Below are 18,906 nucleotides of genomic sequence, written 5' to 3'. Positions count from 1 at the left end.
ACAATTTGCTTACCCCATTGGCAGATTTGTTTGCTTGTTTTATGCACAAAATCACTTAAATTTGATATTTTTTGTCTAAAAAATAGACTTATTTTCTTGGGTCATTTTGCTCATCACGAAAAAAAGCATCTTAATTTAAGAATTTTTTGATATTTTTACTGAAAACAAGACAAAAATACTAAGAATTTTTTTTCTTGAAAATAATTTTTTGCAGTGTAACCCAGCTTAAACCAGCTGATCCATCAGCTTGACCAGGCTGAAAGACCATCTTAAACAGCTTTGACAGGCTGGAAGGACTATCTTAAACCAGCTGGTTCCATCTTAGACCAGCCAAGCTCCTAGCCTGGTTTTAGCTGGTGTAGCAAGCTGGTTTAGAGGGGTTTTGGACACTTTTTAGCTAGTCTTAGCTGGTCAGGCTGGAAGACCAGTTGGCCCACCATCTTAAACCAGCAAAGCTGGCAAAGATGGTCTTTTAGCCTGGTCAAGCTGGTGAATCAGCCGTTTTTTGCTGGTGGGCCAGCCAAAACCCATCTAAAACCAGGACACATTTTCAGTGTTTTTTCCGTAATTTGTGTGTGAAAAGGAAGTAAAATAAACAACAGGGTGTTAGTTTCAATTGCAAAAAGCTCTTTTATGTCAAAAGATCAACTAAAGGTTTTCCATGATATGGCATCATCAGCTATATAACAAAGGATTGTAGTTTAACCCAGATGTCTGTTGTTTATAAAGATTCCTGCACTCATTTTCCTGTCCACAGATCTGGGCTCAGCAACACGTGTGCTTTGCTTTGTGCCTCACTCTCATTGTTTCTCGGGCTGAATTATTTATAGCTTGACAGCCCTTGTTAAATTTAGTCTGTTGACGAGGTTTGTCTCTGCCTGCGGTGAGGAATTCTGCCATTTGTTCTCATCACTTCTGATAAGATGAAGGATTTCAGCCTTATCACATACTTACTGCCCACCCCCACCACCAATCCACAAAATCCAAAAGTCAATCCTCAGGATAATACTGCAATGCCATCCAAGGGCATAGAAAATCAGGTTACTTATGTACAATAGTTTCATGGATGTTTTCTGATATACATTTGATTTATGGATTAGATTGGTGTGTGTAAAGGAACAATAGCTAGTTCATTTGTGGATTGACAATTGCACATAGTCCGCAAAAATTGTATTGTTTAACTTTATAGTACGAAAGACACCATTTTTTTAATATTTATAATGTTTAACATAATATCTAAACACAAATCCCTCCAGGGGTTTGTTATAATTGAAACAAAATGATAGTCCTTGTCTCCCTCTAGTGGACTTTAATCTCAAGTTTCTTTAAAAAAAAAAACTTTAAAAAAATGTGCAGCAATTGCAACCAGTAAATGGTCCAAAATTGATCCCTAGCTGTCACTGGGGCAGTGTCCTTTCAAAAATACACCTTTGCACCTAAAGATATTAGTACATCAGAAGTATACCAAAGAGTGCACATTAGTACCTCAGTGGTACATATCGGTACTAAATGTATACATGAGTACCTAAATAGTACACATTAGGATATTTTTAAAGGGTACTGCCAAAGTGACAGCTTGGGACAATTTTTCTGACCGTGTAATAATCGGAAACATTATGCAGATAGATTGCTCCATAGCAGTCTTATCATTAAGCATTTGGCAAATGCTTTTATTTTAATATATAACACAAAATAGTGACTGCATACTCACTTGCAAAAGAATTTTATTGTCACCAACGTTTCGGCATATAGCTTGACGAAGGCTATATGCCGAAACGTTGGTGACAATAAAATTCTTTTGCAAGTGAGGGTGCAGTCACTATTTTGTGTTACATATTTAGATTTATTCTTTTTGACTCGCACCTCGGACGGAGTATGTTTGTTCCTATTTTTTAATGCTTTTATCTTGGCATTGAAATTATACATTTATCAGTTATATCACACTTTATCAAAACTTGACATATTTACAAATAAATGTGGATAGCATTGAACACATGAAGATGCTATTCTATAGGTTTACCAGTTTTAGATTTCTATTTATTTCTCATGGATTAAAATCTAAAGCTTGTTAAACAGATATCCAAGTAACCTATGTCACAAAATGCCATGCTATTTTAATACACAACTGCTGTGAGACTTTAAATACAGCAAGGAATTGATTTCTAAAAGTAGCTGTACTTACACTCAGCACTGTCTGGCACAAGAGAGTCTGTCAATGTTGTATAGTTTATATGAGAATTTGTAGTTAACTCTTTATATACTTAAATTATGAATGGTGCATTTGTATAATATGTAACCCTGTCTGTAAAATCCATCCAGGCTAGAGTCTCATAATCAAATGATGAGATTAGGAGCATCGTTCAATTACTGATTTCTCATTTCAATCTTTGACATGATCTTACTCACAGAATATGTGGGATGAGTTTATGTAGAAAACAGTAAATTGCAAAAATGACTTTAGTAAATGAGAGTTTTCATAGGCAGGGTCACATATAAGCAATTCTCTGCTGATTTATGTCCTTGTAGCATTTGGAAGATAATTGAAGAGGTCAGATGCCAATGCATCTAAACGCCACCTCAGTCAAAAATTAGATAATGATATTATCCGAAATGCTCTTGTCACGTATTATACGTTCATCAAATACTTTCGCTTAAAATCCACTTAATCTGGGCCTCCTCAGGTCATTCAGAAATACCGGTTAAAATGGTTTAGCATCTGAGCTCTTTATTTGTTTGTCAAAGTATCATCATATTCTTGATGGAAACAAATGGTTTACAGTTAAATTGTGTAGGGCATGACTCGACATGACTTCTCGTGTAATGCCCATGTCAATCACCATATGTCATACAATTTAAGCTCCGCCCATGCAGTCATAAATATGCATGAGTAAACAATCTGACATTTTAGCTTGCACAGTTGCTGCTGTTCGTCTGCAAGAGTGACTCTGTTTCTCTCACCAACAAATCTCAAATTCACTGCTGCTGTCTACCGCTTAAAAAAGCTTTTATATATGCAACCAAATAGATATCGGTTCCATTGTAGCTACGTTGGCTACTTTAAATTCGTTTTTAAAAGGTTTTAAATTAAATAACAAAAGCAGGCTTTGGTCACTTTTGTGCTGTTCAACTATGAAGTGAAATATATTTTATAACACACTGTAACTGAGCTTTATTATGCTCAGAATTTACTACTTTAGTCTGGAGTACATCTCGGGGCGGTTTCCCGGACAGGGATTAGACTATTCCTAGACTAGAATAAATGTAAGGGCTGTCCAAACTGAAAACATTGTATTGTATGTAGTAAGGCATATTTGTTAAAACTAGTTATATTTTCTAATTAAACAAGGTCTATCCCTGGCTTAAACTAATCCCTGTCCGGAAAACTGCCCCAAAATCCCTGAACCCAAGACTCTAAATCACAGCTGCGATAAGCCTTATAGTAAATGTTAACCGAGTACAATTTCACCAAGTTGTTTAGATGCTCACTGTCACTATTAAGCCTTGTGAAACTAATACCCACTGTTAATATGTATGCTTATTAAACGTGTCTTGGGAATGTTTTGCTATAAACTCACTTAAAAATTTATTGTGGAGTTTGTTCTTCAGCTTTTTTCCAACATATAGTCATATATTTAGGCTTGCTAGTGCATTAGTGACTACTGTAAAAATGTAAAAATACTGTAAAGTTTGTTGCTCATCCTCCTCTTGCATTAATATGTCCTGTATAAATGCCAAATGTTATCTATATACTGTTAGAAAGAAATTGTCAAAATATGTACCCTAGCTGTCACTGGGTAACACGGTCTCACACCCATGGCGTCAATATTTGACGACACTTGACCATGCGTCAATGTAGCGCCCTTTAAAAAGGTCCTAATATGTACCAAATTGAGATACTAGCATCTTTGACATACTAATAAAAAGCTCTCTTTGAGGTACTAATATAAACTATTAAAGTTTTTAAAGTCAGCTGAGGTACATATTTTGACCATTTCTTCTGACCGTTTAGCAATGTGGTTTATGTGTCATTGAATAAATAAAAGTTGCAATTTTATTTATTCAATGTTTAAACCTTATGGACATTGTAGAGATGATGATCATTAATCTTTGAAGTCCATCCACAACTGACTGCTAGGATGCAGAGAGCGGTCAGACACTGGATATTTATCAACCCAGGCTGCTTTTTTCTAGCAAAATCTGAGATGTATGTTTACTGATCTTCCGTTGGGTCTGTACTTTTTTTCTGGACTTCAGTAGAAACTTTCCTCTACAGCCCTCTATTGGAAAAGTCCTGTAAGACCATTAGGAGAGCTCTATAACTGATACCGAAGGCTGGGCTGCAGCTGTCCTTGGGGTGAAACTTGAGCCGGTCATTACGAGACCTTACACCATTGCAAAAGCCCAACAGGGTGGACAGAAATGGATCTGCATTATAAATCATCCACGGGTCCAATCATGAATCCTTTTTAAAATAATCCCTCTGGACTCAGCTGTACCCCCTCTGTCCTCTAATAGAGACCCTCGTCACATTAATGCACACTTAATCTAAAGTGAGATATTTGGTAGATAATGACAAGGCGAAGAGTTAATGACAACTGTTTTTATTTATTTATTTAAACATTCAAAGTAGCTCATTCAAAATTGAATTACCATAATAAATCTGTCAACACTTTGCATGTGTGAGAATTTAGAAAAATTTTCATGCACTTTTCCATTATGATCATTTATAGTGGCTACATCTCATCTAAAAAGCACAAAAGTACCATAATAGAAGAATACTTGTTAATACGTGTTACTGTTTTATATTTGAAGTTTCCTAAAGTCACAAGCTTTGTGTACAATCAAACCAACATTTAAGTCACCTAATGATTCATTTTATTTGGCTTTTAATGTAACACATATTGTATGCCCTTTAGGACATTCTCTGCATCATTGTTTTAATGACATATTTTCTGGCTTTATTTTAGCTGAAGGAGTCCTTTAAGGATCTCAAAAAGAAAATCAACAATTTGAAATTCAACTACATTAAGAAAAATGAGAAGTCAAGAAATCTAAAGGCTGTGAAAAATCAAATCCAGCAAATTGAGATATACATAGAAAAGCTGCAGGTAAGAATGTCATTTTTATTTTATTTGTACTAATTTTATTAATATCTCACTCAGCAATGACCAAATCACAGAGATACAGGGTTTTGTCATGCATTCGCTGTGGATGGCCTGAACCTGCAGAAGATCTTTTTACATTTTCTGCACGGTAAAAAATATGCAGCATTTTTGTCAAACAATTTTATGTTACTTTAACTTAAAAAAAGTAATGATTTTATAACTGATGTCAGCTTTTCACTTTGAATTGAATTGACTTCCAAGTTGTTTAAACTTCATGCTGCATTTTTTTTATAATGTGTAAACCTATTTTCGTAATACTTTATTACACTGTATTAGTAAACATTAGTAAATGCAACTAACATGAGCAAACAATAAAAAATCTAGTTTGTCAACCTGTTTTAATTCTTGTTCTTGTTAGTTAATATCAATACAGTTATTCATGTTAGTTCATGGTGCATTTATAAATATCAACAGTTACAACGCTGGATTTTATTAATGTATTAAATGCCGAAATAAACATGAACTAAGATTAATAAATGTTGTAGAAGTTGTTCATTGTTAGTTCATGTTAGCTACTGCATGAACGTATTGTTAACAAATACAACCTTACTGTAAAGTGTTACCACTATATTAATAGTATGACTTTCATGGACATACATTAAAGGGGACATTTCACAAGACGTTTTTAAGACGTCAAATAAATCTTTGGTGACCCAGAGTATGTGAAGTTCTAGCTTAAAATGGCAGATAATTTATTATAAGATGTTAAAATTGTAACTTTGTAGGTGTGCCCAAAAAGTGCAGTTTTTGGGTGTGTCCTTTTAAATGCAAATTAGTTGATCTCTGCACTAAATGGCAGTGCCGTGGTTGGATAGTGCAGATTAAGGGGCCGGTATTATGCCCTTCTGACATCACAAGGGGAGGCAAATTTCAATGACCTGTTTTTTCACATGCTTGCAAAGAATGGTTTTCCAAACTAAGTTACTGGGTTGATTTTTACACAATTTCTAGGTTGATGGAGGCACTGGGGACCCAATTATAGCACTTAAACATGAAAAAGTCTGATTTTCATGATATGTCCCCTTTAAAGAAATAAAGGTTCTAAAAAGAATTTAGTGGTGATGCTGAAAGAACCATTTTTGGTTCCTTAAAAAAAAGGTTCCTAAAATAACTATTTCTTTCTAACCTTTCAATAGTATGAAGAACCTTTTTCACCACATAAGCTAGAACCATGTAACCATCAGCCCGACAAAGAACCTTTTAGGAGCCTTTATTTTTAAGAGTGTATGAATAAAATAATACGTAGTGTCGTCTGTGTTGCAGGTTTTAAAGAAGAAGCTCCAAGCCTTTAGTCAGAAGGTATCCAGCAGCTGTGAGAAGCATTTAATTGGCAACAGTCTCAGAGAGATAGAAGATAACTCAAATGAGCTGCAGAGACAGGTGGGCGACTTTGACAGGACGGTGGAGGAATATAAACAGAACCTGGAAATGAATGTCAAGCTCCAGCAGGCTTTAGAAGAGGTGGGGATGCACAAGAAACATCTAATGAACTATCACACTGTAACATTTTCATCTTGTTATTTTCCTAAAAAAAAAAGATTTTATATTTCTATTCACTTTAAGATTTTTAATAATGAGGATAACGCTTAATAATACAGAGTAGAAATATGATAATAAAATTTCTATATAAGTACACATGTGTAAATTTAGCCTCTCCTCTCTCTTTTCATTTTAAATGCAGTATAATTTCTGGTGTGATGAAGCGAGCTCCACAATTGTACGTGTGGGTAAATATTCATCCCAGTGTAAGACTAAGGAAGCGGTGAGCAGTCTCTACAAACAGTTTGAAAAGTTTATTTTGCCCACAATACCACAGCAAGAGGAGAGGATAAGACAGATCACAGAGCTGGCGGTCCGGTTACACGGTGAGAAAGCATTATTAATATATTTTTAAATTAATCTTTTGTTGTTGTTTTTACACGACCACACCTCACCCTTGAATCGTGTGATGTAGGTGCTGACGAAGGGAAAAAATATATGGAGAAAACAATTAACAAGCATCATGAGATGGTGGAATCGGTAAAAGAGCTGTCGAATGGACTGTTGGACCTCGAGGCCAAACTACAGGTGAACATGTTGAAACCGTTTGCAAACATGCTGACTTCAATAATGTTTCCGTTTATCCTACACTTTCAGAATAGATGGTCAAAAAATGGCCACTAGCTGGAGCAGTACCCTTTCAAAAAGTACACCTAAAAAGTTCATATTAGTACCTCAGATGTGTATATTTGTACCAAAGAGTATATATTAGTACATAAAAAGGTACCAAAAGTATACACACTGCAAAAAATTATTTTCAAGAAAAAAAATTCTTAGTATTTTTGTCTTGTTTTCAGGGATGCACAGATATAGAAATTTTGGCCGATACCGATAACCGATAACTCTTTACATTTGGGGGCCGATAACCGATATCTATAGGCCGATAAATATTCATATTATTTTCAAAATGAAAAACTCGCAGACCGCGGACATCTTGTCTTTGCGCTAGACTAGCATACTCTTCTTAAGCCCGCAACACGTGTCATCTTCGTGCTATGTCACAGAAAGCACCAATCAAAACTCCACATGGCCAGCAATGAGCAAGTGAAGTGGTTCAACAAACCAAAATAATCCATCATTTATCGTCTTTCATTTATCGGCCTAATTTTGCTATCAGACCGATAACCGATAATATTAAAAATAAGCAGTTATCGTCCGATAACGATATGTTGGCCGATATATCGTGCATCCCTAAGTAAAATATCTAAAAATTCTTAAATTAGGATGCTTTTTCTTGATGAGCAAAATGACCCAAAAAATAATTCTAGTTTTTAGACCAAAAATATAAAATGTAAGTGATATTGTGCATAAAACAAGCAAAAAAATCTGCCAATGGGGTAAGCAAAAAAATCTTGAAAATTTTTCTTAAACACTAAATTCAAGAAATATTCAAGAAAATTGACATTTTTTTGCTTGTTTTGTACACAAAATCACTTATATTTTATATTTTTGGTCTGAAAACTAGACTTATTTTCTTAGGTCGTTTTCCCCATCAAGATAAAGCATCTTAATTAAAGAATTATTAGATATTTTTACTGAAAACAAGACAAAAATCATGAACATCATTTTTTGCAGTGAAAAAAGGCAGCTGCTTTAAAAAAATTAAATTATATTTTTGATTTAACATTTTTGGTCACTGCATGACTTTATTCATGATGTAAACATTTGATGTGATACTCCTAATCTAAAATGTGCAAAACCATTACTACTGTTAATGTACAAGTCATTTTTTGTCAAGTATTTTGTTAACATAATTATTTCTTATGCATGGTTTTCATAGTTAGAAACCCTGAAACAACCTCCAACACCTGAGGACAACAACAAACGGGACACTATTGATACAGTAAGCCTAAATAATGCTTTAGCTTGCAATAGCATGCAACATTTCATTGCATTAACTCTACATATATTTTTACAGCCTGAGCAAAAAGAAAGTGGACACACCCCTGAGATGACCGGACCACACTGCACTAAAGAAATACCCATCAACAAGAAACCTCAGCTGCGCAAAACCAGAAGCCATGATTTGCCTGACAAACTTCATTCAGAGCATCAAAAGGTGTCGGAGAACAGATTTTACACAGAAGAGGCGTTCTCCAAAACGAGCAAGGTGGAGACCATCACAAGTAAATCTACTGAAAAAAGAGAGGAGATGCACACCTCCTTTATTCATATGCACACCATTAGCGTGAGCCATTCCCCCGTGGAGCGAGATAAGAGGAGGTGCATGCTACAGCAAACCAAGAGGGACTCACAAGAAACCCCACCTCCCCCTCCACCCCCACGGGATTCAGGCCTATCACGACCAGGCATCCAAAAGGAGTTTCAGGGTACAGATAAACACAGGATTAACTCTGATGACAAGTATCAGGGCTTTAGTAAACCTCTTCTGTCAGATTTAAAGGTGAGGATCCTTTGACAACATTCATTCTATGAATGTTTTTTTTTAATGGAATCACATCCAGTTCATTGTGCCATTTTAAATTATTTTTTGGGTGTTGCATTAAAAGAAACATTTTCTGGGTTATAACCCAATGGCTGGGTTTGTCACTTTTGACACACTGCTAATTTGAAAATAATTTTTTCTGTGTATTGTTTTGACGCACATATTTGTGTAAATATGATTTATCTATATGATTGATCTATTGTAAACAAGAAAAATATTTTCTACAATATATTTTCAAATATTTTTCTAATATTTAATTATTATTTGGTAAAATAACAAGTTACACCTTAAAAATAAGGTTCCCCTCACTGACAATAGTCCACTACATATTGTCACAAACTATCAATAACAAAACATGTTATGCATTTACTAATCCTAGTAAATGGTAGTTTCAACATACTAATAAATTTTTAGTCGAATATGTTAACATTTACAATTAATTTGATAGTCGCTAAAATGTTTCCACTAAATAAATACATGTAAATGTAAGATTAGTTGATGCACAATAAACTAATATGAGCAAATAATGAACTGTTTTAACTAACATGAAGATTAATAAATATAATATTATAAATAAAAATGCATTAACAAATGTTAACTCATTCCCCACCAGCCTTTTTTTAAAATTGCCAGCCAGCATTTTTTGTGATTTTTACAAAAGTTTCACAAAATTCCTTCCTGGAAAATTCTCTTTTATAAATATATAAACATACAAATATATCAAATGAAACAACAGTACCTCTGCTTTCAAAAAAAATGTTTCATACTATCTTTATTTGTTCTCTTTTTATACCCTCTTAAATATTGGTAGGTTTCTTCAAAAATACAAAATTCTAAGCAAAAAGCCAAAATAATTGCAATTTTGTAAAATAATTTTGTTAGAGATTAGATTCAGAATGAAGATCAAAACATACACGGAGTTTAAATTTGATTAAATTAGTTTTTGCATCAGTTTTTTTATAAATTGGGTAATTTAGCGCCATCTATTGGATAATAGCAGAAATACAGATTACTGTAAAAACTCATCAGGAAAGTGTCATTGACAGGGAAATGTTTTCTCTTAATTGACAAGATAACTCGTCAATGGCGGGGAAAGAGTTAACAAAAACAACCTTATTGTAAACAAATTATAGAAATGTATTAGAAATATAAAAAAATTGATTTGCTATAACACAAACGCTATTCAAACCAAAGTCCTGCACGGGTTCATTTTTGGAGACCCGCTCCTGCCCGTACCCACAAAGTTCAGCACCAGATCTGACCCGTCACCCGTGATAATATCAAAATTAAATCCACACTTGCCCAGACCCATTAATATTTGGCCCGTTACCAACCCGTACTGGCACATGCATAAATCAAACACGCTAAAATCATCACAATTAAAGTGTTTTATTTTTCTCTCAACATCATAACGATTTTATGAATGAGCTAATGAAACAGGCTTAAGTGCGCTTTGTTTTGCGCCATTAAAGTAGCCTACCATCTGCACCTAAATAGGCTATGGAACCTGATAACTATACACATATAAACCTATTAATAAAAAATAAAAAAAACCTGCAGTGTTCCTACAAGCCTTGAAATGCTTTCTAAGAGAAGACGTTCCCAGCTTCCGGCTATCAAAGGCAAAACTTTATGCAACTCCTGCAGCGCTCGCTCCAACTAAACTACGAGAAGCATCAACAAAGGTCACACTGTCGCAGTGGTGGTGACGTGATGGGTCAAATGTCATATGTTGCGTGCATAATGGTAATTTAGACATACAAATATTGCACATATTTTCATTCGCGCTACTACCCGCCCGCACAGAGTTAATTATCCGCCCGCTTCCCAACCGTGAATTTAGGAATGTCACAATCCATCCGCCTTAGACACTTTTATCCGGGTTGCAGGACTCTGATTCAAACTAATCATTGTGTTTTGTTTCTCCTTGTTCGTGTATGAACAGAATGTGGGTCATCACTCTCTAGAAGAGGATTTTTTGCCACATGGGACACCAGAACCAACAGGTCCAGCAGGAAGCGTGCCTGACGGTTACTTCCATCCTGAACTTCTCACAGAGGAATCGCTCTCCAATGATGAATACGAATGCACCTCACCGGACGACATCTCCCTGCCTCCGTTATCAGAGACCCCGGAATCCAACATTATTCAGTCTGAAAATGACCTAGATGATGGCTATTGCGTAAGCTCTCACAGCCTTCGCATTAACCAGCACAGTCACCAGTCCCATACTCAACATGGGGACACCCTTCACCAGAAGCGAGACTGGATGTCCAGCCAGGCCGAGAGCAACCCGTCTCCCACTACTGGTTCGGGTGCTCGGTTCAGAGCAGAATCGTCATCTTTTGTTCAAAGCCCTCTTTCGGTTCCCGCTCCTAGTCTCGTATCAAACACCCTCACCAGCATATTAAAGACCAAATTTGGCAACCCACCAGCCAGCCATACTGAATCCCATGAAACTGTTTACTCGGTGCATGAGAGTCATTCAGAAATGCAACAGTGTGTGCATGATTCGGGTAAACAGCCCAATAACACGCATGCTAACCCTACCACATTAACCACAGAGTCGGACTCAGATGTTTGCAAGCCCGCAGCCATTCGAGAGGAGATCAGGCGGGCGCCATCCAAAAAGGTTATTGGTAACCTGGCAGCTGGCTCGGGCCCTAACTTCACCAAACCTTTGTCTAATGCCACAGTAATGGAGGGCTCTCCGGTGACCCTGGAAGTGGAAGTCACTGGATTCCCTGAGCCTACATTAACCTGGTGGGTAGCTTATAACAAGCTTGACTAGTCTATCGACTACTATTATATCTTAATACATACCCTTGTGTTCCTGTAGCTCAAAATGGTTGAGCATTGCGTACTGAATTGAATGTATGTTGAATGCACTGTAAGTTGCTTGGGATAAAAGAGTCTGCCTAATGCGCAAATGTAACGTGATGTAAAATTTGAATACCTGAAAAATATTATCCTATAATCAGATTTTTTGCATTTATACTTTATACATTATTCAATAATTCACATATTCTGTCTGACTGCATAAAGGAGGTTTGTTGAGAAAGCTTCACTTGCTCACATTTTACATTTAGCTTTATTCATTCAGCAGACGCTTTAATCCGAAGCGACTTGGGGGGTGGTTCACATTTTGCGTCTAAAACCGCGGGGAAAATGCTGCCACACCACTTTACACCTTTCTACAAGTTGGGCAGTTGTGCTCCGGTAGCGTTTGCCATTGTTAAGCAAAATTAAGGTGCACTCCCATAGATTGAGTTATGTGTCTCTATGCATTGTTTCTTCTATTTGTGTCAAAATAATTTAGTGTTGATCAGCTGTTCCCCCATCTCTACAGAATAATCAAATGTTTTGATTGGTTGGTTCTTGTCACATGACCTGCGGCGGCGACGTGCCTGGATAAAAGAGCGCACCGCATGATGCTCTCTATTTCAGCGTGCTTGCGCGTCTACATTGAAAATAACGCATTTGCACGCACAAAAGACATGAAATGTGGACAGCCCTGTGGATAAATCTCCAGATTCATTTGATCTTGAACATCCAATATAATAAATGATGCCTAAAATACATTTACACTAACATTTCAATTCATACGTTCCAGGATTAATTCCACTTTGTACTTTCACCTCTATAAACTCTTCTGTTTTAACCTTTCACCTAATATTTCTCTTTCATTAAGTGTGTATTAATATGTATTATTTGCTGTGGTGTGACTGTGTGACAAAACAATTCACTCTTTGCTTTAGGTTCAAGAATGGACACACACTGGCCAATGATGAGCACATACAACTGTCCAATAAAGATGGCAAGCATGCTTTGTACATTCAGAGCGCTGCAGTGACAGACTCTGGGCAGTATGCGGTTACCGCCTCTAACTCAGCCGGTACCGTCTCCTCCAGTTCAATGCTACAGGTGAAAGGTAACGACAGCCCTGACTTTGACCTTCTCAAACTGGATTGGCACACCTGCTTTGGCACTTTGTGTTTCTTCTTGTGGCTGCTCTACCTGCTTTTGTTTTAACGGACACGGCCGTTAACGTAAACAAGGAAAGCACCTGGATGTGGATTTCTCACCGTTAAGGGTTTCCTCATGTCACCTAACCACTTGTGCACATTATTAACTGTCTTTGGTATGAAAGGTACAAGCGCTTTTTCACCATCTGAATTTGGCTAGCGAAAAGTTCGACTTGAGGAAGGTACTGTTACATAATGTTCCTGGCCTTGACTACTTAGGCACAGTTTGATCACTGTTTTCAGCTGGGTTGGAAAAAAGGCCTGTAGTAATGTAATGACTCAAGGTTCACCACACTGTCAAAAGAAATGGTCAAAAATTTTCAGTTGTTGCTTCTTAGTAGTTTGCTAATTTCACAAATATTTGGATGTGGAAGTGAAGAAGAAATTGTACATCAACTCTTGCATTACATAGGTAACAAGTACTGCAATGTATTGGGGTACATTCTTATCCTGGTTTCATAAAATCAACCATAAGCATGGCAATTGGCCCGGTTCAGAATGGCATGGTTTTGCAAAAGAAATTATTTGAACCGATGGTTAAAAAAGCGCTATATGATACATAAACCCAAGCACAGAAGCAATAGGAGATGGGTAGTTGATATGAAGTAGCCTATTTTTGTTGTTATGTACTGTAGTGAAATGCTATGAATTATTTTCAACACCATTTTACTCTGACTGAAATTTTTGTCCTTTTAAACATTCATTTGGCTGGTCCATTTACAAATGAACTAGTAAAAGTAAAAGAATATATAAAAATAGTGACCTGTCACAGGGCCTAAGACAAACAGTTTCGCTTACTGTATACATTTATATAAATAAAAATTGTGTCAACTACCCAAATATTTTTTGTTGTTGTTGTTGAACACTGAAATCATAATATTTTGTTTGCATGACAATTCAACATTCATTGAATTATTCTGTATTTATTCCTTTTTTAGTATATGTTTATTATAAGTGCGAATGGATCTTTAATTTATCTTACACTGTGCACACAATTAATTGTTTAATTAAGACCTTGTTATTTAAAGTAACAGTTCTAACAAGATGTTCCACATTTGACAATTAAAATCTTATTTATTTATAAAGAGTTTCTATGCGTTTTAACTGGTGTCACTTTTTGTTTTACATACATTTCATTATATGTATAGAGCTGTACACACTGAAAAAAATGATTCATTGAATTTAATCAATTTTTTTAAGGTAAGTGGTTGCAATCAATTTATTTAAGCTACATTTAAACAAAAAAGATTAGTAAAGTAAAACAAAATATAAAACTTTTGTTTTAATGTAGCTTAAATAAATTGATTGCAACCACTTACCTTAAAAAAATTGATTAAATTCAATGAATCATTTTTTTCAGTGCATGGTTTTAATATAAATGAGAACTACATTCATTGTTGAACACACACACTAAATAGTGCTGGGTCATTTTTAACCCATAACTGGATTAAAAAGAGACAAATCCAGTCAATGGGTTAAATAACCCAGAAAATATTTATATTTGACCCAACAATGGGTTAAACAACCTCGTATTTTAGCTTGAAACAACCCAGCACAGGTTGGGTTTGTCCCTTTTTGACCAACACTGGGTTGAAAATAACCCTGCATTTTTTACACTGAAATAAATGATTCAATGAATTTACTCAATTTTTTTAAGGTAAGTGGTTGCAATCAATTTATTTAAGCTACATTTAAACAAAAATTTCATATTTTATTTTACTTTACTAATCTTTTTTGTTTAAATGTAGTTTAAATAAATTGATTGCAACCACTTACCTTAAAAAATTGATTAAATTCAATGAACCATTTTTTTCAGTGTAGAGTGAACTGACTTATCTTTACAGATAAAAAATTATAGTGGCCATATAAGAGTTCATAAAATCAATTCAGAATATCATTTTTTTATATACAGTATATGTGTTGTTCACAATGCTTTGTGTCTAATGCACCTGGTGTTAGCATACTGTATATATGGGAGGGTAATGAATGAGAATGATCAGCATATTATATATCTTCAGCTGAGAGAGAGGGAGTCTGTAATTAGACCTATGGTAGGTGGTAACCAAAATTAGTTGGTTTCAAGTCCAACTGTCTAAAACTTATAAATATTACCTCTTGACAGACCCTAATAAGAAAGTTTTGTCCTATTATTAATATATAATATATTATTAATAATATCTTTCTGTGTTTCAAATGATGGATATTCACATTAGATGAATACTTGGGTCATATTTGAAGCCTAAATAAAGCTATTTTTATATAGGGAGCAGGCTGACTCATGGGCACAGATATATTCAGATGTTCTACATAAGGGGTCTCCTTTTTGTGAGCAAGGGCTACCACAATGGATAAAACAATCTGGAGGGCTACTTTTTGATGTAGTCTTAAAACATTTCTGTTTTACTTATTTATTTTACTTGTTGATATGTTGAAGCATCATGTTGGAGACCACTGTTCTACATGTTTGAACATCCAAATATTATGTGCTTTATCTATATACAATTGCTAGATGAGTCATTTAATTATGGCTTTTCTACAATAGAAAAAGACCATGATGTATTATTAAAGCAAAATGACTGAAATAAGCAGTGTTTGCATGATATCAACATTGCAGCCACCATTTACACTTAAAATAAAGGTTTTATAAGGGTTCTTGCAGGAATGCCAAATTAATAAAATGTATATATTTTGATTGCATATAAAATTACATACTTTTTATCTAAAAAACTGATAAACTTTATGTGATTAATATGTGAAACCAGTACGGATAGGTGGTGTCAGGCAAACACACAGATATCAAAAATCAAGCAATGAATCTCAACAATGGTGATCTTAAGAGTTTCATGTCGCAATGCATGCTGGGTACTAAAAATGGTTGGGTTATTTTTGACCCATAATGGGTAAATATTGGACAGAACACATGCTGGGTTAAAATGACCCAATGTTGGGTTGTTGTTACAGTATGCAACCATGGGGTAAAATAACCCAGCAGTTTGGTTAAAACAACCCAGCACTGGGTCAATTTTAACCCAGCAAAGTGTTATGTCCAATATTTATCCATTAAGGGTCAAAATAACCCAGCCATTTTTAGAGTGCAGGACAAAACTCCCCCATGACACCCAACATGCATTGCGACATGAAACTATTAAGGTCTTCATTGTTGAGATTCATTAATATCTGTGTGTGTTTGCCTGACACCACCCATTTTTATTTTTTTTATATAAGAATGCTTGAAAGCTCCTCATAACAATAAAAAAGTATTGCATACATCAACACCATAACACTGGATGATATCAGTCAGACAAGCTGCTACATGATGTTTATTAAATGATCAGTATTTAAATCACATCAAAGTGACATTTTTCTTGACTTGTTGTTGGTTTATGATATAAATTACAACAGCCAAAAAAAACTTAAATGGATAGTTCACCCAAAAAATTCTGTCATAATTTACTCATCCTCGTGTTTTGTTTTAAACCTCTATGAAATTCTTTTTTCTGATGAACACAAAAGAAGATATTTTGAGAAATTATGGTAAACACACAGCAGATAGACAGTGACCTCTGACTTCCATAGTAGGAATAAAAAATATGATGGAATTTAATGGGTTCCCCTTAACTGTGTGCTTTCCATCATTTATCAAAATATTTTCTTCATCATTTATCTCAATACTTTCAAAATATTTTTTCCTACTATGGAAGTCAATGGACACTATATGCTGTGTGTTTACCATCATTTCTCAAAATATCTTCTTTTGTGTTCATCAGAAAAAAAGAAATTCATACAGGTTTAGAACAACATGAGGAAATGATGACAGAATTTTCATTTTTTGGTGAACTATCCCTTTAAGGCTATATCACAAGGTCATAGCCCAACCAAAGTAAATACTATTCACCATAATGGTAACCAAAAAATGTTATTGAAACATCAACATCTGACAGAATTAAAGACAATCTGATGGGTGTTTCTTATGAATTCAAAACATACTGGATTAAGTAATACCATTACATCAATTTTATTTGTATTGGTTTCATATAACTGACACATATCAATCACATAAAGTTTATTAGATTGTTTAGATGAAAAGTATGTAATCCAAATGGATGGAAATTTTATATGCAATCAAAATACATCAATTTTATCAATTAGGCTGTGTAGAACCTTTCTCCACTATAAAGAGTCTTTGGTGCCAAAAAGTTTTTTTTGGGAGCCATGCAGCTATCAAACACCATTTTTGTTGAACCTTTTTATTTTTAAGAGTTGGACTCGTCTTGGTATGCATACATTATAGGGGTAAAATGTTATCAAAACCTAAAGTGTAGTGAGTAAAAAGTTATTATTAGGTGCACCTGTAAAATTCTTCCCTATAACTCTCTACGGAAGAAAAGAAAAGGTGACTGTTGGTCTTTGGCTAGTTACTGTTATCACACAGCATAACTCAGCCCTCTCAGGTTACACATTTGCTTCCCCACTATGTCATCCCACTAAGAAGGTGACAAGGAGACTTCATTTGTCACCCTGTTCTCAAATACAGCTGTCTTGCAGATATGAGGCTAACACTCTCCAGTGCTCTAGATATAAATCACATCTTACAACCAGTATATTTTCTATGGGTAACACTTTAATATGAGTACTAGTTCTTACAATTAACTATCTGCCTACTAGCTTGCATATTACTAGCATATTGGCTGTTTATTGGTACATTTAATGCACATTTTAATGCCGTATTCTTCATGACCATACTCTACATATTCTACTGAAAATTTCTGTATTGGAGTCTGCAGCCACATGATCCAACAGTGTTATCTATTGTTGATGGATCATATTTTGGAGCACGTGTTTGTGTGATGATTCAGAAGAAGTGTAAAAGTTATGCAAAAAATGTTGTCTTCAACTCAACAGTAATAACTAAGTTAATCAGCAGTAATTATTTTTGGCTTTTTTTCAACAGAAGCCATAAAAGCCAACATGAAGGCCACCAATTATGGTATACTTTAAACGCACACACAGGAACAGATGCTGTTTAGGACTTTGAACTTCATCAATCCCTAAGTTATAACAATTTATAATTATTCTGAACTGAAAATAATTGTGATAGTGTTTGATAATCTTAGGTATATGTTTTACGGCAAAAGTATTCAGACCCTTAAGCCAGGGGTTTTCCATCGGTGGCTCATGCAGTCACTTGCTACTGTGGTGATGAATGACAAAAACAGTTTAGTCCATTAATGCAATGCCATGATTTATTTCACTTTGTTTCATTCATACAATGACAATAAATAAATAAATAAAAACTACTGTCCACTACAAGAGAATGAATGTCTATTTGATATTTTCAATGAAAAATATTTTGTTCAGTCAATAGCTGTGCAGGTCTCCTGGATATAAAAGATTTGGGAACCCCTGCCTTAAAGAACACCAATTATCCAATTTACGATTTTACATTTCCTTTAGTGTGTGTAGGTGTGTATTACTACATGTTAATGATATGCAAAAGAAACAAACTCCAAAGTAAACGATGACACGAGTTATCGTCTCCAAAGTAAATCTCTTTTCTTGGACTACAACAAACACACAGATTGTAGGCAACAGTTTACTTTATGGGATTGGTAACATAGAGAAGATATTATCATAATTCCTTCCGCTTCAGACTCACAGCCTGTAAGTTAACTCCTGTTAGCATTGCATTGTGAGCAAATCTTTGAAACATGGTAAGGAGCGTCACATTTCC

General features: G+C 35.1%; 1 protein-coding gene across 2 annotated transcripts in view; it reads left to right on the top strand.

Moving 5' to 3' along the window:
- Positions 1–13,964, top strand: part of ccdc141 (coiled-coil domain containing 141) — a 43,548-nt gene extending 29,584 nt beyond the window's left edge. For both annotated transcript variants that reach the window (XM_055215346.2, XM_055215345.2), the window contains exons 18-25: positions 4,968–5,108; positions 6,429–6,626; positions 6,847–7,030; positions 7,120–7,232; positions 8,485–8,547; positions 8,623–9,108; positions 11,096–11,913; positions 12,909–13,964. In XM_055215346.2, the coding sequence (XP_055071321.2) occupies positions 4,968–5,108; positions 6,429–6,626; positions 6,847–7,030; positions 7,120–7,232; positions 8,485–8,547; positions 8,623–9,108; positions 11,096–11,913; positions 12,909–13,182 (2,277 nt within the window). In that variant the 3' untranslated portion in view covers positions 13,183–13,964. The remainder of the gene's footprint in view (positions 1–4,967; positions 5,109–6,428; positions 6,627–6,846; positions 7,031–7,119; positions 7,233–8,484; positions 8,548–8,622; positions 9,109–11,095; positions 11,914–12,908) is intronic.
- Positions 13,965–18,906: the final 4,942 nt, after the last annotated feature.

The sequence above is a fragment of the Misgurnus anguillicaudatus genome, chromosome 17, assembly GCF_027580225.2.
Source record: "Misgurnus anguillicaudatus chromosome 17, ASM2758022v2, whole genome shotgun sequence".
Taxonomy (NCBI): Eukaryota; Metazoa; Chordata; class Actinopteri; order Cypriniformes; family Cobitidae; genus Misgurnus; species Misgurnus anguillicaudatus.
The sequence above is the reverse complement of the archived record's forward strand: the minus strand, read 5'-3'. Positions and strand labels throughout refer to the sequence as shown.